Source organism: Acanthaster planci, linkage group LG01, assembly GCF_054643075.1.
Source record: "Acanthaster planci isolate LZ-2023a linkage group LG01, COTS_SCS, whole genome shotgun sequence".
Lineage (NCBI taxonomy): Eukaryota > Metazoa > Echinodermata > Asteroidea > Valvatida > Acanthasteridae > Acanthaster > Acanthaster planci.
Genome location: NC_141777.1, coordinates 755,585 through 780,670, shown reverse-complemented (window position 1 = coordinate 780,670; position 25,086 = coordinate 755,585). Strand labels below are relative to the sequence as shown.

The 25,086-nt window shown below is 40.2% G+C and overlaps 2 protein-coding genes across 8 annotated transcripts in view; one reads left to right on the top strand and one right to left on the bottom strand.

Annotated features, from left to right (window-relative positions):
- The window catches only part of slc25a21 (solute carrier family 25 member 21), a 45,950-nt gene that overhangs the window by 5,997 nt on the left and 14,867 nt on the right, over positions 1 to 25,086 (bottom strand). For 2 of the 7 annotated variants that reach the window (XR_015425044.1, XM_087135935.1), the window contains exons 1-6: positions 15,900 to 15,949; positions 6,617 to 6,743; positions 5,341 to 5,389; positions 2,693 to 2,776; positions 831 to 960; positions 18 to 125 (exon numbers count right to left, since the gene is read on the bottom strand). Coding sequence is in view for 6 of the 7 variants with exons in the window: in XM_087135935.1 (XP_086992061.1) it covers positions 18 to 125; positions 831 to 960; positions 2,693 to 2,776; positions 5,341 to 5,389; positions 6,617 to 6,743; positions 15,900 to 15,932 (531 nt within the window). In the remaining variant the exon portion in view is untranslated. The other 5 variants (XM_087135949.1, XM_022231980.2, XM_022231979.2 and 2 more) reach the window with 5 other exon arrangements.
- The window catches only part of mipol1 (mirror-image polydactyly 1), a 43,608-nt gene continuing 33,634 nt past the window's right edge, over positions 15,113 to 25,086 (top strand). The window contains exons 1-6 of the mRNA XM_022231938.2: positions 15,113 to 15,449; positions 19,879 to 20,051; positions 20,489 to 20,695; positions 21,609 to 21,941; positions 22,918 to 23,087; positions 23,688 to 23,793. Coding sequence (XP_022087630.2) covers positions 15,277 to 15,449; positions 19,879 to 20,051; positions 20,489 to 20,695; positions 21,609 to 21,941; positions 22,918 to 23,087; positions 23,688 to 23,793 — 1,162 coding nt within the window. The 5' untranslated portion in view covers positions 15,113 to 15,276. The remainder of the gene's footprint in view (positions 15,450 to 19,878; positions 20,052 to 20,488; positions 20,696 to 21,608; positions 21,942 to 22,917; positions 23,088 to 23,687; positions 23,794 to 25,086) is intronic.

Here is a 25,086-nt window from a genome sequence, read left to right as displayed (position 1 = left end):
CAACAATTAACGTTTACCTGTGAAAACTGAAGTTTCTCTGCCTGCAACCGAACCTTGACCACCTCAAATGGGCAGATAATAAAACCTTCTGTCAGGCCAGAGCCCAGACCAGCTAGTGTGAAGGTCTGCACACCCAAAGTTGAAACAGAAAATGCGAGACAAAGTCTATTAAGGTCAAAGAGAAATGACTTTCTACATGTAACTTCTAGTCCTAGGCTGTAGCTTACAAACTGATGCAACATTAATTTTTTGTTTGTCTGTTGTACTTGATTTATATCAGAGGCATAACTTTTCATGCCGGCATGCACAGGTAGCTGTTTTTCCAAAACACCATATATAACAGCTTTGAGAGGCCACACAAAATTGGGCATCTACTCACATCGCCTAAAGAAAAAAGCTGTTTAAATCCTCAGTGGTAGGATTAAGACTTGATTCGGTAATTTTGAACACTGGCACACAGGATCTGAATTTGAAGAGCACGGTCAGGAATATCAGGATCTTTGGCAGGCTACAAGATTTGATCAATGGCAATTTGTTACTTTTGCCCCAACAGACAGACCCTGCAACCAAGAGGGAGAAGTGTAAATTAAAGCTGCAAAAAGACTTTGTCTAATGTTTTCAATTTGCAATACAACCAGATGGTCCCAGGAGAAATGCATGTCAGACAAAAGATAGTGTGTAGTTGAGCAGAACTCTGTACTTCTCAGCTGGGTGCCCGAGAAAAATGAATAACCGTTTCTGGTAAGCCAATGCTGCCAGGCAAAGTGTGACATGAAAAAAGATACGGCTCGTTGGCATGGTTTCTGCCCGATGAAATTCTACTAACCTACCAATGGAGTGGGGGCAGGAGCACCAAACAGAAATACATGCTTGTACTGCTCAAATGTGAAGAACTTGACGGCTCGCTTGGGCGTTTCTGCCAGGATTGGGGGCAGGATGCCTTTGTAAACTGATAAGGTCCTGCAAGTTAAAAACAGAGAAACAGAGTCCTGTGCATATCTTATATTTGCTTATTTCAAACCACTTCAAAGAGAACGGAGAAAGTTGATTACAGTGGGATTTGAATCGGTGGTCTCTGGATTAGCATGCTGGGCCCATTTTTACTAAAGCACACAGATTTTATGCTAACAGAGGCTCAGTGAATTTCATGGAGATCATAAGCAGTAGGCACAGCAAAAGGTATGCTAAATTCAGAAGACAAATTTAGTATGGTTATGCTAACAGTCAGCAAACTTTGTGCCACAGTAAGCACAAGTTTTCTGCTGTTAGGCTCCATGAAATCAGGCCCTTGTGCTCTGCCAAGTATTCAGCCCTGTACGTGTTCTGTGCACAAGTTCCATCTCATGGGTGGTATACAGAGAGGCTATGTAGGACAGTGCCACTCAGGTAGTCACATCAAGAGCAGGGGGCAAGTTTTAGAGACAAGTACCTGACAACCACTGGTCAATTCCGCCTGGTACCCACAACTGGATGTACTTTTGGTGCATAGGTTACCAGGGAAAATCGACCTGGTGATGAAGAACCAGTCATTGCTCCAGTTTGGCAAAGGGATACTGCACTTACGCACTGATTGTGAGACTCAGCAAGTTGAGGTTATTTTCAAGCTTTCACACTGGGATTCCTCCTTGGGATTTCTCACCCCCCCCAAAAAAAAAAAACCAAAACAACAACTAACTTGCTCAACGCTTTTATGTTCTGTGCTGGTCATGGAATGTTTCCATTCTAAGGTCTGTGAGCTCCTTTCTGGTTGCAAAAGGGAAGTTTGAAATGTAATTGGCCCAAATAGGACACGAGTTTGAATCTGAAACAGTTTACTAATACTTCATGATAAGAACAGAAACCTTTTTAATGAATTGTCTCTAGCATACACACACACACACACAGCACTTATCCAGGGCACAGTATCATTTCTGGCAGAAAATAGCAACAATTTACAACAGCAGGATCCCACATCTACGGTTCGTTACTCTTCCAAAGTGGGGCTTTACAAACAAATGTACTGACCTTTAAGGGGGGGTCATTTGATCAAAATTTGCACAACACTTCGTACTGCATCATCACTTTTGCAAAACACTCAAGACTTTATTGTGGAGCAATGTTTGCTGAGGGCAACACAAGGTCTCAACCTATACCTATGCTCTCAGACTATCTGAGCCTCTGGGAATCCCTAACATGTGAAGAAGAGTGCAGACATCACTCAGCACTACATACAGTTTCAGCATGAATGTGTTTAGATGTCTCCCTTTCAACACAGGGAATCCCTGTGAGTTAAGATGCCAACCAGTGTACAGTGGATATAATTAAAAGAAAATGGCTTCCAATTGATGTCTACTGATTACAGCTCCTTCCTTGCATCAAAATTGGCAACATGTATTCCAATTAAATACATGTAGGTTTAACATGCAAACATTGTTATCCCTGACCAGGCTGAATGTTCCACAATCCAACAGGTGTATAAATGTATATGGATGCATAATCGACGGAGATAGAAGTGGACCAGAACTACCAATTCTGAGAAAACGGGAGCAAATCCAAATGAACAATAATGGATCCTGTATTGGCCAAAGGATTGCTACCGATTGTCTGTTTCTGGGATCTTGTTGCATGACGCTGGCTTCTCACGAAAAAGTTAGGTGAATTAGTTTTTTTTTTTGGGGGGGGAGGATAGAGTTGGGTATCAGTCTTCACCTACCCTTCTGTGTGGTACATTCTACGGACCACATCAAGCATGGATGTGCCGTACACTTCCCCCTGTGGCCCGCCTTGGATCTGAAATCTGACAGAGAGAATTAAAAAACTGAACACAAGTACATACTGTAGTCGAGGCATGCATTCAAGAGATCAAGAGAAAGACACAGATCTTTTCTTTCTTTCAAGACTGAAAAAAAAGGTGCCAAGACTAACCTACACGTCTGACATCAAGAGTTGTAAGACAAAGACTTCTGAAACTAAAGCCAAGACCAGCATTACAGGTCATTTATAAGACAGATACAATTTTGTGCTCAGTGGAACAAACATTTAACAATTTTGTGGTGGATTAGTAAAATATCTGCACTAGTAAGAATACGAGTACACTCTGAGCAAGGATTGAAGATTTGTAACAAGCCCCCTGGGAACTGGGCACACAGTGAATACAAATACAGGGCAAAGTATAAACACAAAACAAATACTGTATCTACATGTACAATGTACGTGTAAATACAAACCCTTTCCTGGAGAGCTCCAAAACTAATAAGAACTAAATTTCAGGGTTGTTGATTTTTTTACTTTTTTTTTAAAAGTCTAGTTTTTTATTTAAATCAGATTTTAAAAATTTAAATAAGATTTTTTTAAATTTTTATAAAAATTGGAGACAAGTTTGCTCAATTGTCTATTCAAAAGCAAGCAAATTAGCTGCATGTGTAATAGTTTTCTTTTATTTATTTGTTGTTACAATATTAAACAATTATTTGGACAATTTGGATTTGAAAGAAATAAAACAAGTTATTTGATTAAATATTCACAAAGTAAAACGACTGAGCCTTGGTGAAATGCATGCAGAATAACACCTACCAGTATACATATACCGGTATGTACCCGTAGAGAAGACACTTCCTTCAGAGACAGGTTCATATACCAAGGATAAAGTGTGTACCAGGTTTTAAACCAAATTCTAAGTTTTGACAAAACCAGAGTTCACAAACAAAGCCATTTTGGGGTTTTTTTTTTGCTTTGACAAATTTTTGTCAATTTAGTTTGTGAAATTGTGCCTTACAATGAGAACACTGGATTTAAATTGGAATAATCTGTGCTTTTTTAAAAGATGAACTCACGTTTCTAATTGCATAAATGAATGTGTTTGTACCCTGCCCATAAGCAATCAAGGACAGATGACTACTACCATCTGTTTCCGAGTTCTGGCAGTCCGGTGTCATTAATTAAATGGCAAATATTTACAAATTTTGGCTGTAACCCTAAGCAGCTGGTGAGTAAAACAATTGTACAGAAAGTAAGTGGCTGCTAAGGAAGGGAGTTTTGCTGTAAGTTTAGCTATTGGCCATGGATCATTCTATACATGTAATCTAGGCTTCAATTGTTTGTGTGTCCCTGTCACATCTAAGTCTGACACATGATGCTGTAAGTTTAGAACACATTCTTTCATTTCATCAAATGATTAAAGAGCACCTCTAAGGGAAACACATTTTCTCTGATTTTATCTGTTCAAATAAATATGGAAGCACCCAAATTGAATGCAGAGTCATTTATCTTCAGAGCTCAACTATAACAAGCATGAAATGGCTTTTTCTGTTCATGCCAAGATGCGAATTCTGAATGTAGATTGCGTCATTCTGAGAAAATAGAGAAAACTAGGGGAACCTTCGCCCTGTGTTTGTAGTGGACAAGCCCTGGGCATGCCAAACAATGGCTACATGCATAGTTTGGCATGCACAAGGGTTTATCCACTCCGAACACAGGGTGAGGGTTCCCCTCATTTTCTCTGTTTTCTCTGAATGATGCAATCTACATGTACATGTACATTACATTCAGACTAAGCCTTTTGAGAATTAACTTCGACCCAAATCTGGTACACTGAGTTCTTTAAATTCATGTGAACATAACAACTTGAATTCTCCTTACTAAAACCACTGTTGCTATACTTTGTGATTCGGGGCAAGCTTTTGCTTTATAGTTACACAAGAGACGCCTTGCAACAATAAATTGTTCTCAATGGATAAGAAGGGCACAAAGGAATCAGTCCATTCCAGAAATGGTGGTCGCTATGCAAAATCTTCCCCCGAATCATTAGGTATAGCAACAGTGTCTTTAGTCTGGGGAATTCAAATTGTAATGTTTATGTGCAGTCAGATAACTCAGTGCACCAGATTTTATTCAAATTTAACTCGCAAATGGCTTATTTGCATCTTGGAATGAACAGAAAAAAAGCCCTTTTGAGCTTGTTATAGTTGAGCTCTGAAGACACATGACACTGCATTCGATTTGGATGCTTCCATATTTATTTGAACAGATAAAATCAGAGAAAACCTGTTTTCTTTAGATGTGCTCTTTAAGCAATGTAAATTACCCTGCCTAACAAATAAAAATATGGTATAAAGTCAATTCCATTGATATTTCCGTGTCAGTGTTACACATACGTCAGGTGTAACAAGGAGACAAAATGTCACACTTTTGGACCAAAAATTCACAGAATGACCTACCGGTAAGTACATGTATTTCAACTTTGCCTGCTAAAAAGTTGTATTGGTTGGACCTGAAATCATAACAGTTGAAAAGTGACCTTAATACAGGCAAACACCGGGTGTTCCATGCATTGTTAATGACTTCACCAGCAAATCCAATTACCTTGTTTTGATGACATCTAGTGGATGCATTAAGCTGACTTCAACCAGACCTTGGATTAAAAAGTAACAGGTATAAAGACTTATTACAATGAGGAATCTTGCTTACACGTAGGTAGTTGGGGTGCAAGACTTGTGGAGCTCGTATCTGAGCAAGACATTTTTACCAGTATTACAATTACTTTTTTGTCTGCTCCCCATCCATTCCATCGGTAACAAACACAACCGTTTTTCTTTGGTTGGGGGTGGGGGTGATGGGGGAGGGGGAAGTGCCATGCACCAGCCCGTGGCCCTAACCATTTGAAAACTGTTGGTGCATACTCTGCACTGGATGGATGAACCAGCAAGCACACGCACATGATGTGTTGTCTCGACAGAGATTTTTGCTTGGTAAGAGATTTTTGCTTGGTAAGAGCTTCCTACTCACACCAAGGAAGGAAAAAGATTTAGTCCATGCTCACACTCAGCCGCTGTTGCTCACTTGGGGAATTGCCACCTCAGATTCTCATCACTCAGGTCAGACTCAAATCTCAACTCTTTTGACTTGGGACTTGGTTTGACTTGGAAAACAGAACTTATGATTTGACTCGGTGCTTGACTAGAACAAATCTAACTTGTTGACATTACTAAGTTTTGTTGATTAAGAAATAAATACAAGAAAACAATGTATCAATGACATTCTATACATGCGTAAAAGAAACTCTGTATACATGTATTGTTATAATGCTTTATCAAGAGAAACATCTATCCATGTTTTACGATTGTTACGCAGTCAGGTTTGAAGTGATTTGCCAAACACCATTTGAAAGTCATATCATCAATACAGGATGTATGAAGAAGTGTTAGTTCATCAATTATGACATCAGACAGGCTCACCAAAAAAGACTTAGGACTTCACTGGAGGAATAATTCAAATATTGAAAACAAAAATTCCACTCTTGTTATTTTTGCAGATTAGGAATTGCTCAGGTTCAAAATCCAAAATATTGAACTTTTCCATGAATATGATCATCAAATTTTGATGCATTCATAACTTGAGTACATGTAACTGTGGCCTTGGTGCTCATGACAAGGTTTCTGTGACAGCTCATGACAAGATCGCTGTGACAGCTCATGACAAGGTTGCTGTGACAGCTCATGACAAGATTGCTGTGATAGTAGGGTGTAGGATGATTCACTAACAACAGCTAACAACAATACATGATGTCATGGGCATTAGAGCTTCACATGTACAGTAATTATTCACACTGATGTGGTCCTCATTTAAAAAAAAAATGTACCTGCTGATCCCCCTGCAACGATCTGGCGTCCTGCCTCCTTTAACCTGTCTCCAAGCGTGACAGTTCCCAAGGTGACTTCTTTGGGCATGTTGATACTTGAACACACGATCAAAGTTACTGGAATGGGCTGGTTAATAAAAAATGGAAGACATTTTATCACAGAACAATTTTAATTAAGTGGTAATTGCCATTATCTGCTGAGTTTTAGGGCTAGGCTTAGTACCTGGTCTTAAGGAGTAAGAAGGTGGCTGGCTGGAGTGGGATATAAGAAATTATTTCCAAATTAAGCCAGCATGTGTTGCTGATAGTTTGAACAAAATGAGATTGGTTGCTGTACCCGGTACATGTACATGCTATGACACACACTGACCCAAAACTGCATTAGTTGGGATAGTTGCTACCTGACGAAGTGCACAATGTATTTCGATTGTTTTCGTCAGAAGAATGATAGGGTGGCATGTATGAGTTTTTTCAAGAAATGGTCAGTCACATAAGCCTCGTTGCTACTTCCACATGGTACATGTACTTCCAGAACTGTAAGGTTTATACAAACCTTAGAGATAGCCATGACATGTACAATCTCCCATAAACACAATTTTGCCAACTCACCCTTCCATCACAGCTATTTGTGCAACCAAATTTCATACATGCCTTCTTGATGAAGTTAGAAGTCGGATGGTTTACTCACCTTATATCCTCATTAAAATGGTAAAGTTCTTGAGCATTTTGCCCATCCACACTACAGAAAATTAGCAACAAGTACTCTTGATAACTGTCAGCTGTGTGATACACTTATAGCTTGACCAATCGCAACACAGCTCCTATCTTTTCTCCTTTTTCCTATCAATTTGCTTCCATTCCACTGACCAATCACACCTCACCTTTCATTTGGATGGGGTCAGGAAAACAAATGGAAAAGATATGAGGTCTGTTGTGATTGGTCAAGCTATTACACAGCTGACAGTTGAGAGTACTTGCTGCTGAATTTCTGCTCATCCTCAGGTCAACTTGTCCCCTAGTCAAGCCGTCCCCTGTATAGGCCTTAACAGTTAAATAATATTTTCTTTTTTACTTTTCGAGTTTTTACTGGGGTAATTATTTTTTTCTTTTTCTTTTATTGAGATAATTTATTTGATATATTTTATTTCAGTTAGATTAGGCAGGAACTTTTACACACTGGGCAAGACAAGAAGTAACTTTTTGTGTGAATTGATATGACCATGGAGAAATAAAACATGTGCTTTATTTCTCCATGATATGACAGACTGCTGTAAAAATTAAACAAATGAAAATTGTGAATGGGCAGAAGACTCATACCATGGAGGTAGAATTGTGATTCTACCTCCATGCTCATAATCATGAGTCTGTCTGCCTGTCTTGTTTTCCATTCTCTTCTACGTACGATTGATCACAGGGGAATATGAACCTAAAAAGAAACTTACCCACATAGATATGTACTTGACACACAACTACGGGGGACGACTCGACCCGTTTCCTCCCACCCATAGCGTTACGAACCCATAATAAAATCGCTGGGCCAGCGCCACTGCACGGAGTATAGCAGGGAGTTACGTTAGCAGGCAGTGACTTGCAATTCTGTCACAGTGACACAGATATCCTAACTGAAACCAGTCAGAACATACCTTCTACTCCAAGAAGTACAGCACAGGAACAATATGCGCGAAAAAATAATAATGTCAGCAACTCTTGGTCTACCCTATCTTCGTACAAACAGGATTCACTCGTACACAGAACGTGTTTCAACTATACCGGGACTTCGGACCCGAATGTGCCGCCAAGCAGCTTGCACACACGTGTACGTGTACGTGTGTGACGTGTGGGAGGTACATGATCTCCGACCTCCATCCTACATGTCATAAAGATATAATGGAGATAAATAGGGAGGTGGCATTCGCTAACGTTGTATTGGGACGGGGACCAGTCTATCTAGGGGAGGTGAACCTAATGATAAACTCGTGAACCCATCGTGTCCGCACGTTGCATGCCCCAGGTGTAGTCTCCTTCAAAGACTTCGTTTGGTTGATGTGTTCAACTTGCACCGGTGGCCAAATTCGAGCGACGACTGTAGACCAGTGGTCGAGTTTCCCTGGAAAACGACCCACAGTTGAATTTACGAATTTATCGTCGCACCAACTTGCCCAAATAAAAAAAAGAGGGCGCGCCGGCTGTAAAGACGCTGCTAAACTTTAAATTTCCAGCCCGGTAGGCTGGGGGGGGGGGTTCGGGGGTCGAATGAACCCCCTACCGGCTCGCGTCCGAGTGCTGCTTGTTGGTGTTTTGTTTTGTTTGTGTGTGCTGTAATTTTCGGAATATAAACCGCCGTTTGTACATCGAGTCTCAGGTGGAAAATGTCTCTGCGGTTTATAATGATGAACTGTGGGCGGTTTATACGGCAACATTTAAGGAATGAACCCGGACGTACCGCCGACGCGCGCGCCGCTCTCCGGAGCGCCCAGTGTTTTCATTAAACCTAAACTTTCTCGAGTCCTCGAAATTATTTTAGTGTCCTTGCCGGGTGAGCCATGCAGCAATTCTTTTTAAGACCAGTAAAATGATGAACAACATGGACTACACAGCCGTAAAAGACAAAACGAACAGACATACCACACAATTTGTGAGGTGTGAATTTTCTGATTTTATTATTTTATTATGAACGTTACTTACGGTGCATTTAAAAGTCTATTCAGCCTTTCTGGACTGGTTTCCTTCTTTTCCAACATGTGAGTAGAGCCAATGCAAACGGCAACCAATGAAACATGACTACCTTGTCCCCGCGCCCGGAACGCTGCGCCGCGCCGCTGGTACGCGTGGCCGGCCACGGCAGACCCCATGGGCACTTCGAATTTTCGCTTCGATCGTACGTTTGTGTATGGAGCAATATTTTACCTCCAATTTCACTAAAGGTGAAATTTAATCAAACTTCAAATATTCTGATTCATAAATGTCGATTTCATATAACCGCTACAAAGTTAATTTGGTCCGATTTTCCGATTTTTTTCCGAAGTGCAAATGAAATGCGCCTCACTTTTTTAAACATTTTTAGATAGGTGAGTGGAGATAATAATGGTTTACTAGAATTTATGACGTTTTTAGAAATTCTGACATTTTTTGTGGGGTTTCTGAGATTTTTTAATAATTATGTTCCTATCATTCACTGGTCACCCAGTGCCAGATTCAAGGGGCTGAGTGAAGAGCAAATTCACATACCAGGCCAATGAATATTGAAAACTGAAGTAGGGAGCCTATGCAAGTCTACCATGCATCCTTCGGTTCGCGATAAACGTGGAACTTGTTGATTTAGTGTTCCAAACCACATTATGATTGGCATATGTATAAAAATATGTGTTCACAGTGGCAAAAGTTCCACTTTTGGGTTTGACGAACTCCCCTCCCCCGCAGTCTCTGTTCACGCAACGGGCCTGATTTCCAAAATTCATTATTTCCCTCAGAGTGCTCACGAACCTGTTTATTGGTACCCTTTCAGCGGCAAAGAAGAGAAAGGCTAGGCCGTGGTCCGAATTGCAAAAATAGTACATGTAGTACATGGACTCGACTTCCTCGGATACATAACTATTAAAATACCGCCGCGAAGAAAAAGGGGGGGGGGAGGAGACACAAAAAACGAGGAACGCAGGTTCAAGAGTCCCCTTGTTGTGATTTTTAATGCTCGTGTTTTCATTCTTTAATCGAGAAACAAGCGTCCAAACAAATTTGAAACAGGATATGTAAACGTTGCTGAAAACAGGTTGTGTGACCCGTTCCCTTTTAGTTTCAGTTATCGATATAATTCTTATAATGTCAGGAAAGAAACTGACTATCTGTTCAGTAAATGAGATACGTGTAGGCTACACTTATCAAGAACGTATATACTCGTTTACTCAAAATGTAGTCGCCCCAATTTTCCTTGTATTAGGACAGCACAAAGTATGGAGCGTCAAAAGTGGACAACCCCATTTTCTCTTTTTCTGCACGAAGATTTTCGGGATTTTGGACTTTGCGTAAAGCATTTTCAAAAAACCCAATTTTTCGCTAGGAGAAATTTGGATTTTACTTTAACAACTCTTCGTGGTGCGTCAAAAGTGGACAACTAAAAACTTCAAATTCCCACTGGCAAAATTACTGTCATGCTCCAAAAGTGGACAACCCCATTTTCTGCTAGTATATTTTCAGGTTTTGGGAATTTGCGTAAAGCATTTTCAAAAACTCAATATTTTGCTAGCAAAAATAGGGATTTTAATGTAAGAAGTCTTCATAGCGCAGAAGTTTGGGTTTTACTGTGACGACAGCGGGGTGGTCCAAAAGTGGACAAATTGAAAACTGAAAAGACCTTAGCGCTCCCTACGCTCAGAATGGAACGGTCTTGAGAAGGTGGCCATGGGCAGTCTGACCATGGTCTGACGGATGGCGTCTCAGGTCGGAAAAAATTCGATTCCTATTTAGAGACTTATAGGAAATATAAAGAGCAAAAAGGAAAGCGGCCACCGAAAGCCTGACATTGCATTCCTTTATGGTTCCGTATACTTCCAATTTCTCAGCGCACCGTGTAGTTAGAAAGATGGCGGCGGCTTGCCGTCGAACATTTCCGTTTTGAATAAATGAGTATATGATGATATGTGTCTCCTAAACGATGATAGCTGTAACAAACCATTTTGTGCTTGTCCAATGTTTTAATTAAATTTGCTGTGGGAACGAAAAAAGTTTTGAATGGAAAAAAGTCATGTTAAGAGAAAAAGCTAAGTGCTGTTTAATCAAGTGAAGCAAAGAGTTTCAAAATGGGGAAAATAGAGAAAGTAAAAATGGTAAATATTAAAATGCAATTTGAACTTCCTGAATTAATTTTGACATCCCACAAATTCCAAAACACGTATTCAGCCAATAATTATTTCCAATCACAAAAAGGATAGCCACGACGAAAATAAATCTTTCGGCCATTATACCAATCGGTCACTGATTTTTCATCAAAGATTTAATTTAATATTTATCGTTAATCTTTATTCAAGTCATCAATACAAGTGGGTAGTTATAGTGGAGGCCTGGGTCATTAATATGAAGACAAATGATTCAAAGTGACAATGATTGAGATATTAACGCAATGAAAACACAAACATGTGAGTGACAGCCAAGAGCAGTCATCAGATACATGTACGTGTACTGTGAAATGCATGGATGATGGATTACATCATACATGTAAATCTTATATCTGAATTTAAAAAAATGGTTGTTCACTTTTGGCACACCGAGTAACTTCCACCATAATTAGTTCATAATTTTCGTCAATATTGGACAAAGTATTTTAACCAATTTCCTTTAGAATAATACTTTCCACTGTACATCCCAAAAAATTCACATCCTTCGGCTAAAAATCGGCTAAAAGGAAATACAAGTTGCATCAAAAGGCCAATCCAAGCAAGGGAATGTCCAAATGACGCCTGATGCTTGTCAACCAACGTTGGGTCAATAAAATGGGCTGGCTCCTCAAGTTAGCCGCTTTGCAACTTTCGTCCACATTTTTTATTTCTAGTTTATTTATTTATTTATTGGGTACGGGTGATGCCAATCTTCCTAAGACTGTTCCATTTCAACATATTGGGAGAAAATTTCCTTTCAATTTCCAACTTGTCCACTTTTGGACCACCCCGCCGTTGTCAAAGTAAAATCCAAATTTCTGCAAGTAAAAAATTGGGTTTTTTGAAAAGGGATGGTGCAACTTCGAAAAACCTAAAATCTATTGGCAGAAAGTGAGAAAATAAGGTTGTCCTCTTTGGGAACATCAAGCAAAATTTGCTAGCGGAAATTTGAAGTTTTTAGCTGTCTACTTTTGACGCGCTACGAAGAATTCTTCAGGTAAAATCCCAATTTTTGTTAGCAGAAAAGTGAGTTTTGAAAATTCTTCAAGCAAATTTTAAAAACCCGAAAATCTACAAGCAGAAAAGGAGAAAATGGGGTTGTCCACTTTTGGAGCATGGCAGTAATTTTGACTGTGGGAATTTGAAGTTTTTAGTTGTCTACTTTTGACGCACCACGAGAGTTGCTAAAGTAAAATCCAAATTTGTTCCAGTGGAAAATTGCGTTTTTTGAAAATGCTTTTCGCAAAGTCCAAAATCCCGAAAATCTTCTTTCAGAAAATGAGAAAATGGGGATTGTCCACTTTTGACGCTCCATACACAACGGCACCAATACGACATATGCATGACTGGATCTCTTGTCGGCCATGGAGCCGACCTCACATCTTCCTGCATGCACGGTATGCCTCCATGCTTGCAGTGCATTCCCAGCTATTGGGGCAAATTCCACTTGTCTCCTAGTTTCTCTTGCAAACTCTCCCTGAAGCCGAGGTGGGGTCGCGTAGCTGGCCATTCAGGAAGATCCTTTGGACTGAATTCCCGAGTTCAGGTACCCTCCCGATATTGCCAGACCATCTTAGACGTCTCTGACTGGGGATATCATGAAGTTAAAGCATCTATCCACTTACTTAAGCCAATCAAATAATATTCATAATAGCTGGCCAGGGGGCGGTGGCACCAAAAAGCGTTATTTAGTGCGTTTCATCAATTTCTAATTTTTTGTTTTTAAGTTTAAAGCCTAAACATTACACTACTGTTTCTGAGTGGGAGTTCCGTCTCCCTAAATGCAAAAAAAACGCTCTTATGAGATCAGTGGTTATAATTGGTCATTGTAGTATTAATTTTAGGCGTGTGTAATGTGTAGTTGGGAAATGGTACCGTATTTAACTGAGCAGCAGGGAAATCCACGCATCTATTTTCTGTGTTGCTGGAATACTTATGGTTTTATAGACCACTGTCACAAGTTGTCTACAACTTGAATGGGCAGCCAAAGTTTGAATAAATATCACTTTCTGGTTGGTTTTCGATTTTACCTCCATTCGCTCAAAATGGGCATTTGTCCCATTGATCTCATATGCATGGGGCTTTTTATTATGTGCGTATTATTATCTGGTGTTCCGATTGCTGTGTGGGATTCTTAACACTTTTTAATTATTCCTTCACTTTTGTACCGACGGCCAACCATAGTTTAGCAGCCACTTGTGGGAAACTCGACTGTGACGTCGAAGAGCGGACCTTATTTTGATAACGTGTGAGATAAAATGTCCTTTTCCCGTTCTCTATTCATTTCTCAGTTTCCTTTTCTCAAGTGAAAGTGTTAGTCTTCAAGGGCCTTACCTTTTGTCCCGTTGTATCACAGCCGCCATGTTTCCCCCAACAGCGCAGCTGCGGGAACGCAGCGGCAGAATGCACGGCTAACGGACAATAAACTAAAAAATCTAAGACTTTGAAATCAAGTGATAACAAGCACTAAGTAATATGTGACAAAGGTATATCCAAAGTGGCTAGCTTGTTATCTTCCTTCTTATTCTGTAAATGAATCTTAAGAGAAAAAAAAAACATAATCTGGGGGGCAACAGGTAAAACCAAACCCTGGCTATACGCACCTTACATAGCACGTGTCAAAAATAATCACTGGAGAGTTTCTTTCAATACAGCCCTAGTAAACCTGTTTCTACAGTGTACAATGGAATATTCCCACGTGAAACAAGTTTAACAACCCAAAAATGCATTTTGGTGAACAAAAATATTTTCAGCATATGCTGTAAACAAGCTTAATTATTGTAGTGGGATATGGAAATCTTACGGTTACAGAATTAAGTCCTTTGATTCTGCATGGTAGGCTGCTTGTAAGGCAGTTTCACATTTTTGGAAATACACCCCTTGTTATTTTCAGTAAATATCGCAAAAAAGTCAAAGAATTAGATTTTTTTAAAATTTAGTCGGGAAACTTGGTTCAACAGAAGTTCCTGAAATTTTGAAAAATAAATTTGAAAATATTCAGAATTTTTTTTGCAGAATTTCCTGAAATAAAAACGAAAATCCACAGTTCCAAGAAAAAATCACATTCTTCAATAATGCTACCGGTATAAATATGAAATATCTATCTATGTTCTGGATCCATACGAAAAGCTAAATATTAGGCTGCGAATTTCTTCCACATGCGCGCACTTGCAGAATACTGATTAACTGCGTCCCAGCCTGCACGCGTCCTTTCAGCCTGCAAAAAAGCCGCCTCACCCTCAATAACGTTTAAAAATCTCAGGCCTTACGACTGGAACCAATTGTTCTACTGTATTTATTGATGGCAGTACAAATTTTTATAAATGTCGCTAGAAAGGTTTATTGATTTCAACTTACAAGATATTACTCAAAAGATCATCTCACCGTTTGGAGTTCAGTGTTTTCTTTTGGCAAAATTTACAATTTGGACAGTTTAAGGGGGGCTGTTATACTTCCTGTACGTTTAAGCGTATGGATGCTGTGCAAATTGTAACTCTACCCAGTGTCGACAGTTTGTATCTTCCGATACCAAACAACTATTCGATAATACAAAAAAAACCCTTTTCTCTGCAGTTCTACCGCCATGATATGGCAAAAGGAAAAAAATAACTGAACATTTTGGACAGAAGTATTTAAATCAAAACTGTTGAATGATAGTCATTTCATTTTCCGAAGATGTCAGACAGATTTTCCATTTCTGTAGGAACCTCATTGGTATCGCTTCTTCATTGATATCGACTCTCAGTGGGTTTTTATCGATCGATTCACTCGGTCAACAAACAAGAATTCAAGATGGCGGAAATAGAGCGTCGGTTTCTGGGCAGCGGTCGATCTAGGCAGCGTTCACCGTATTGTGATCCTTACGGAGGAGGCGATGAAGAGAGAATGTTGATGGAAGACATGCACCATACCGTGAGCCAGACAAAAGACAAGATTGGGAGCTTACGACAGGCTTTAGCAGAAAAGTAAGGGTCTTGCCGTAAAGTACTAGTGGTACCTTGCTAAAACTTGACGTTTTGAACAGTAAACTTTCACCATCAATCATGACCATCATCATGTCTGTAATCAACATGGCGATGATGGTAACGGTCAATGTATGCCATGGCCGCCGTGTGTCCACCATGGCACGGTGTCTTGATAGAGTTGACACATGCAACTTGCAAGTTAAGCACATTAAACCTACGGTAGTTTGGTTTTCTTTGCAGCAGGTGGGCCGGAGCTAGCCCCACTAGTGTGGCGCGGACTCTCACTCCCGATCCATCCTTAGCCACACATCCGTATGCGCAATTTCGTGTCGGCGTATTGAACATTTCGGCACACCCACTTATCATCGTGGGCGCAATTTCTTTTGCACACGAACATGATCCTTGACCTTTCCGTTTTCTAAAAACCATTTATTGAATGATTTCACTCACCAGTCTTTTTCCAGTCTTTTTGCTTTTATCCATTCAATCTAACGGGCTTGCTCTCACAGTCGCCATCCTTAAAATAACGTCGTTGAACATTACGTCCCTTGACCCCTCATCGTCTCGGCGGCTCTTCCATGTCAGGACATCTAAACTGCTGCCAAAGTTTTGGAAAAATCCATTGGTACACGTAGTATCTTATCGCTCAGTCCGTTTATTACTGAGATATCTTGACATGGAACAGCCGTCGAGACGATGAGGGGTCAAGTGACGTATTGTTAAACGATCTTATTTTTAAGATGGCGACTGTGAGAGCGAGCCCGTTAGATTGAATGGATAAAAGCAAAAAGACTGGAAAATACCTGAATAACATGAGTGAAATCATTCAATAAATGGTTTTTAGAAAATGGAAAGGTCAAGGATCATGTTTGTGTGCAAAAGAAATTGCGCCCATGATGATAAGTGGGTGCGCCGAAATGTTCAATACGCCGACACGAAACTGCATATACGGATGTGCGGCTAAGGATGGATCGGGAGTGAGAGTCTGTGCCACACTAGTGGGGCTAGGCCGGAGCAGGCATGGTAGGTGGCTGTGCATGTGTAAGGGGCAGTCTGTTACCATGCATTTTGTGCATGTACAAGTACGCGTACTTGACCATCGACCGTACATGTATCGCTAACGAATTGTGACAAAGCGTCGAGTTTTGCAAAATTTCCTGCAAAATACGTTGTCCGCGGGCGTATTTAGTAATTTCAACACAGCATTTATGGAATTTGGAAACAAGGCACTTGTCATGCTTGTGAATGACATTTAAACTGACTTTGCTAGGTAAAAATGTGAGAAAAACCCTGGACTTTTATACCCTGGACGTTAGTAGCAATGCAATGTAGACAATGTCCTGTACATTACAAATTCCCTTTTTTTAACATTTTGACATGGTCAGGCAATGGTAGAACCTTCCGTAGGCTTTCCTTCCCATTAATTCATTTTACTAAAAAAAAATTCAAAATAGCTTGTACCCTGTATCAAAAACCTCCGAGTTCACCTCCAAAATGGTCTTTAAACTGTCTAATGCATGTGGTTAGTTTGAGGTCACTAAGGTCACTACTCCGTCATACCCCAAGTGATTTTGAGCCAATATAATTTACATGGTGTCGTAACGCTATGGGTTTTTGGAATGTAACTCGATAGGTGAATGATTCACAGGTGGAACAAAGCTATTAAATCAAATTTTTCCCTGACAACAAACCTGAGTAACCTATAACTCTTAAAAGGTGAACAAGATTTCTACAGAAGGTCCGTTACGACACCATGTAAACTGTATTTGCTTGAAGTCACAATGAGAATGACGGAGTAGTGTCTTTGAGTTCTCGAAGTACGTCCGGTTTAGGATAAAGCGAGAATCAGAGATTCTAATAACGATGGTAAGGTTTCCTCACATTTGGGAAGAAAAAGAAATTTCTTCTGTAACTTGGAAATGCTCGAAGCTCGAAGTTACCATCTTTTTCAAATAGAGATTTAAACTGTATGGTAATGTTTTGTAGCTAACGACTGATTCCTGAGCGCTGCAGTGTCCAGTGTCCAGTTTCAATGTGATCACAGCTACAAGACATTGTGGCGCTCAGGAATCTGTCATCGTCGCGTGTGTGCCTACACAGCATGCTTTTTGTGAATGGTCTGCTAGGCTGACATGCCTTGGCATCGTCTCCGGGAGAGGTAGATACCTACATTACAAACGGGGCCCAAATCTACAAGCATTGCTTTCATTGGGTATTCCTCTACAACATCCTTTCTGAAGTGTATTGTAGTATCATTCAATCATATTTATGTATTTATTAAAAGTTCTATTATCGTGTGTGATTATTATGCTGTAGAAAATGAAATAAATCTTGAAATCTTACATGTAAGTAAAATGTCTGGATTTTGCCAAAATAGCTGGTTATACAGTCCAAAAACCATCAAGCATGTGTATTAATGAGATATATATTCATGTATATTATTTAGTTTAGTGTAGACAGCTTTTGTGGGCATGATTTGATTGACAAAGTGTAGTTTTAGGTACAGTCAATCGGCATAGCATCTCAAACCAATAAAAATTTGGAACTTGTACATGTGGGTACACAGAGTGTGCCTCACAGTACTGTAAACACGACTTCCAAATGGGCTAAAATTGCTCAATTATCACCATGATTACCGTCTCTGACATGTCTGTTCATTACCAATCTATGTACAGTTTCAATTTCCACCCATACAGTGTAAGTGTGCTGCTGCATACCTCAGTTGTAATGTGTGCTATTCTACATGTACAAGCTCATTGATTGTGCCGGGTTCAAGTTACTCCATTGGCCTCCCCCCATTGTTTTCCCTTTCTTTATTTTCTCAATAAGATAATAGGTAAATAGGATAATAGGTTTTCCCTTTTTTGGTAGTAGATATGTACCCCTGGAGGATTTCTTGAAGGGAAATAGCTCAGTCCAAGATCCGTTCATTGTAGACTGGTCTAGGTCCTGTTTCCAATGTACCATCCTGGTGCAACAAAAGTAGACAGGAACCTGTCTAAACTTCTGTAATGTTAGCCACTGTGTTAATTTATTGGCCAGTCAGCACGATTGCCCAATCACTTGTGACAATCACTCCAACTTTACTTTCCTTTTTTATAGCAAAGCTCCACAACATGTTAAGTAATCAATAGTCTGTAATCATTTTTTGCTATTTGGTGTGATTTTCGATCAGTGAACAAAAATGACACGTGTTGCTGTTTTACACTGCGTGGTTGATGTGGGGAACTCAGAATTTTGGCTTACATGTATATGCATTTCCAAACACCATTGTTTTGACTCTCAGAATAATCAACCTTACTAAAAACTCCACATAATTTTTATAGGGCATTGAGCATCAAACTCATCAACAGAGAAACCATGTGGGGACAGTGAGCTTGAGATGCATCACGTTGGGGGTTCCCCCAATGAAGGATCTTTCTTGTACATGTAGTTGATGTTAAACAACATGCATGTAATTGAGAGTGCGGTACCAGGCCAAGGTAGTTCCTCCTTTGCAAAGGGCACTCATACATGTATTACAAAATCAGCTTGTCTATATGAACATTTCAACCAAAGGCCGGGGCATCAAGGCAATTTTTTCCATGAAATTCTTACCGTGCCGTCCAAGGAGGTACATGTAATTTATTTCATAAAATAGGACGGAGTCAATTTGGATCATTCACGACATGTATTTGAATATTCAACCTTCAATTTGATGGAATATTCGGTCGTACTGACCAGCAGATTGTTGAACAAACCATATACAAAATAAGTTGCAGTTATGCACACAATTGTACATTATGATCAATATAATAGCTTCTCATGTCTAGGAGTATCTCCAGCCACGATTTAGCAAGATTCAAGAGACGAACAAGACTTCTTGCCCTGTTAAAAATTTCTATTCCTTTTAAATTGTTTAATGAATAATTGACTTTTTAAATCGTAAGATTTCTTACACTTTTCATTTGAATCTGCTTGAAACAAGCCTTCATGGTGCAATTTGATCATTTAAAACAAAAGAAAATTTTCCCTTCCTTTTCATGAATTTCACATTCAAATATTCAAATTCGAAAATAATATTTGAATATTCGACAGTCGATCGAATAATCGGTTATTTGGATATTCGGCATTGCCCTATCATAAAACCTCTTTTTTGCAAGGTGTCTGTAGATAGTTCTCTTGTTTTAATTTTTTTTTTTTTACCTCGAGGGAGGTTTGGTCAGGCAGAGGGGAGTGTGTGGAAAGGGTAACTAGACTTACAATGTACTTGGTTGTTCCCAGAAATTCTTGAGATCTTTTTTTGCCTCAGAGCTGAAAAGAAGGGTCAGTTGAAAATGAGAACCATAGAATTAACTATGGACGTTTTAATGTGCCAAAAAGAACATTTTATACCTGATGAGCATCTGATTTGTCTTCTAAAATGATATTATCTTTATGTTTGATCTAGAAATCAAGTGATCAGAAGGGAGCGTGCCCTGCGGAAAGCCGCAGAGCGTCGCGAGCTTGACAAATCTACTGAGGCTTCCTTCATTGATATGTATGCCGGCTCCAATCCATCCGTCAACGAAGAGCTGAAAGACTGGCTGTCACCTGCTAAGCAGAGAGATCGCATACTGAGGGGTAAGAACTTGCTTGTATGAATAGTCACTGGCCCACTGCTATATTTTCAGTTTACCATCATCTGGTCTGATAATTCCATAGTTATCAGGACTGGAGATTTATTTATTCTTAGTGGCAAATTTGATCTCATCTTTTTTCTCATCTTAATTTCGTGCTAATGAAATGGGTGTGTATTAGTACATGTGCATGTAGATGATTTTAGAAATGAAAGGACAGGCAGTGAAATGTATGGACAGGCAGGGTATGACACAAGTTGCAAATCAAGGTATACTTTCAACAGAATCGATTGGAAACACTAACTAATGCATGCATAAATTTCCACAGACTTTTGTTTGCTTCAGATTGGTGCCAATTTCAAATCTAAATATAGCTTACAGTTGAATAAACAAATTTGAAAATGATAAACTTCCTTTAAATCTTGTTGGGTTGTTTTCAAGGTGGTAAACCGCACCCTAAAGAGAGAGACCTCCAGGAAAAAGCAGAATCGGCCAAGCGGTCTCCCTCAGAAAACAAAGGGGTCGACCAGACAGATGCCGCTACAAGGGATGACCTGAGCGTGACCTCTGACGAAGGGATGAGAATGGATGAGAGTGAGGACGGAAGGGAGAGGCAGGGACGACGATTCCGGAAGCCCAGGAGAAGAAGTAAGACCACTTAAGATGTCTGAGTTGAGAGCAGTTTAAGCTTTGTTGTGCCTCCTATGATGCCGTTGACGGTAGACCAAAGCTGTCATGCTGTCAACCAGTCAGTAGATTTTCCGATGTGGCTAGCGTGGAAGGTACTGAGGGACTTACATTGTACAAATGTCAAGCGTCAAACATCAGCTACATTTAATGCTAATTTTGAATGCAAAACATTAGCAGGGAGCATGAAGTATTATGTGATATCCCTTTGCACATTGAGTATTCCATCACATAGGCAGTGTATACATGTCAATTGACTTGAATTGAGTATTCCATCACATAGGCAGTGTATACATGTCAATTGACTTGAATTGAGTATTCCATCACATAGGCAGTGTATACATGTCAATTGACTTGAATTGAGTATTCCATCACATGGCAGTGTATACATGTCAATTGACTTGAACTCTCACCCTGATTTGTCCTAAATCTATCTGCCAATTTTGTGTAAGTGATGTCAAAGTGTTGGATGTTGAGAGTTCTTTTATAGCAAAATAAGAATAGGGGAGGGGAGTCTAGAGTGAGCCCAAGGCCCAAAATGGGCCAATATTATAGGCCTCTTGAAATTTTCACTTCAAAGATAATTTTGGAAAGATAATCTTTTTTGCAGATTATTGAAGTTTTGATGTGGCCACATACTGCAGTGATAATTTGGGACATTTTGTCACTGTTTCTACTCTAATGAATTCAAGGACAGAAAAAAAGCCTCTTGTCCCATATCAGAAAGCTTAAAGATGTTTAAGATGCCGCACTTGTGCTTCATTTCATAAAAATGTTAAGAAGTCCTTACCTGGCAAGACAAACTCACTTGAAAACAATTCAGTAGCATTCACTTCAGAGACATTGAATGAAGTGGTCTCTTTTTTCCGTCCAGCTCGTGACGATTACTACCTAGACAGCCGCCCTGACTGGAACCCTAACTTCACCATGCCCCCTGCCCATGGCACCTGGTACCCTCCTGTGATGGGCCACTACTCGGTGCCACCCAACCCGTGGGTCAGCCCGCACCGCGTGATGGTACCCCCCGACCAGGCTGGGCAGTGGCACTCAGTGGGGCCCAGCTATGGTCAGTTTGCCCACAGTGAGCCCAATCTAGCCAGCGGGCCGCCCCCGCTGGTCCGCAGACACAGCGATGTCGGGCAGGCTGCACCCAAGTTGATGGAGACTTCTACCCCAGAAACAAGGAACACATCCAAAGAGATTGAAGGTCAGTATTGACACTGTTACTTCACGTTGAGGTTGTCTTTGGCACAATTTTGCTTTGGGCTGAAAATCCCAACTTCTTGAAATGACAAGATACCATAATGACAGTCTGGTACAAGATGGACTCACCCCAGGTGATCATCTGTCCAAGATTTGTGCAACATTTCCTACTTCATTGTTGCTTCTTTGAAAATCCAATACCATAACGCAGAGTGATATTTGCTACAGCAACCAAGGCACATTGACTGTTAATGGTTCTACACACCTCAACCACTATGGACTAGTGTGAGCTGATGTGTGCACAAAGACAATGAGAATCGCTTAAATCTAAAGGAGGGAAGTGATGATTGGGCACTTCTGAATTATACTTGTCTTTTTACATTTCGTTATCTTATCTTCCCTCAAGCAACTGTTTCTGGGAATCCTTTTAAGGAAAATTATGTTGACCCAAGGGATTGTTGCAGGATGAAGGTAGATAACGTATGGCTCACATCTAATTGCCCTTTCTGGTTTGAATTCATTAGTAGTCTCAAGCGTGTTGAATTCCTGTCTGCAGCCAGACCATGTCAAGCATCTTCAAGCATTAATATCAAAACTGAAACAACAGTATCTTGGTTGTTTTTTGTCTTGGTGCCTTGTCAAGTACACACCTACCATAATGTGAAAAGAGTACTGAGCTTGACCATCAGTGATTCACCACTAAAATCTTGTAGTCATTTCAGCTGTTTATGTGGGTGTGTTGCAGATGATCCATGCTTGGCTAAGAGTAAACAGGAGTACGACATTATGACTTCAGATCAAATACTTGAGCTGTGGTTTCTCAAAAGTTACACCCTTCATCTCATGCAAAATTTGCAGCTTATGTTTTGTGACGTCAAATCTCCTTCATTTTCGTGTTGGGCTGAAGTGTGAACCGGCCTTAAGTCAAAGTCAGCCCCAGTTAGTAACCAGATATTTGTGTGTGTGTGTGTTTGAATCAGATAAGTCCAAGTTGTCACCAGGTGCTACTGCCAACCAGCTTGGGCCGCAGGTGACCAGCACGCCCATCAGGGTAGTGGTCGACAGGGGAACGAGTGCCAAGATGGACTTTGAGGAGGGCGTGCCCATGCTGTTGTCAGAGCTAGGGTCAACCAGAGATGTCAACAAAGAGGTGAGTGCACTGCGATGATTTGGAACAGGCTTGGCACAGGCAGGATTGGAATTTGGAAATCATCTGAAATGGACCAATTTTACACAAAAGTGCTTCACAGGTTTCCCATATTTGAAATGCAGATGAAAGCTTTTGTTGTGTGGTGTCATCTTTTATGGATAAAATCATAATTTTTGTTGGATTTCATTGCTGAGTAGTACCTAGAGTTGGCATATTTTGCACCCAAATGCATGATTTCTTTTGGGGTTTTTGTAAGATTAATAATTACTTTTTTTTTGGTAATGAAACAAAGCTTCCTGGAAAGGGCCCGTAAGGTTGTAAACCGGAAGAAACCTGTGGGAGAGGATGAATGAAGAAATGTTCATTGTTAAAGTTGGCAAGACGTTTTTATTCCAGATAAGAATTCTAGAGCCTGCATACCTGATCCATACATGTATGTCAACCTGGGTGGGATTTGAATCCAGGTCATTGAGTTGGAAGGCAAAGAAATACCATTATGCCAAGTGAAGTGTTTACAGTTTTGTGACACTACATTTCTTTTGTAGCTAGTCACAAGTTTACCAAGACTAAGACCAGTTTCTGGTATGTCCCCACTTACAGTTGCAGGAGAGACTTCTAGAGACAGAGCAGGAGATTGAGTCCATGCGGCTGTCTCAGAGCCTGACGGAGGCAACACTGGAGGCTCGGGTAGCTGCTAGAGCTGCTGGTATGTCTATCAGTTTAGTAGAAGTCTCAGAAATACTGCCGATGCCAGCGTCATTCTCAGACATGAGATACTCAGAATGTAGAAACTGCACATCCTTCTCAATAACAACAGTTCGTTGTGTGCCAGGCAAAAGCACGCTGACACCCTTTTGCTGGGAAGCATGAACACAGCAGAAAAAATGTTTCCGGCAAAAGGGCATAAGAAATACACTCTCTCTTAGTAAAAACGGATAAAATTTACAACAAAACCAACACAGGCTGTACAAAAAGTAACCTTTGAACAACTTATCAAACGACTTGGGAAATTTATTTTAAATTGTTTGCAAAGAAATCTTTATATTTCATTAAAAGGACACAGTTGCATACATACATCCTTTTGCCGGGAAAAGTTTTTTTACAGTGATCATGCTTCCCAGCAAAGGGGCGTAAGTGCTTACGCCTTTCTGCCAGGCACAAGACAAGTTGTGATCAATCGTCATTGTATAACTTAATTATTTGTCAAGATGGAAGGATCAACAATGCCCACAGAAATCTTAAGAATGTTAGTTTTCTTGAAGGATCCTCAAGTGCAGTGACCCCTAGCTATGGCATGGATGTAGAGACTTCTATTGTGAGACCAAGCTGGGAAGAATCAATTCAAGTCAACATCTGTGGGTTTTTTGATGTGGTCATTTGTTATTCCCAATTTCACTCCTGTGCATTGAATACATGCTTCTGGGAAAAATAATTTTTGGGGGGCAGACAGGTATGTCTTGTGGTCATAAAATCGGTGCTAAAATGACCCAAAGGCCCGGCCAAAAAACATTGTGACAATATCAAAAGTATGTACATGGTGTGAATTTTTTTAGGGTTGAGGAATAACTAAGGGAATAAATACATGTATGTGCTTGGCTGGTCTTAAACGTATCTTTAAGACCGGCTCAGGAGAATGGATGCCACTAATTGGGGCTCCAGCATTATCGGGATGTGTTCTGTGTAGTGCTGCAAGTAGGTGCCAAGGTTTGGGTTCGGTTCGGACAGGGTTCCGAAATTTTTTGCCAAACTTTGGTTCGGTTGGGTTCGGACACGTACACATAAAGTATATTGAGACGTCGAAGAGCACTCTACGAATGAATGTGCCATATGTAGTACTTCCGTGTGTAAAATACGTTAGTAGAAGCAACGAATCTCCTCTTCATCCCCATCCACAAGCAACTTCTTCGTGAACACAATTTTTTTCTAAAATGTATCTTCAAAGTTTGTTTAGGAGTAAAACTTCCATAGAAAGTTATCATTGGAGGTGCAACAGTTTCTG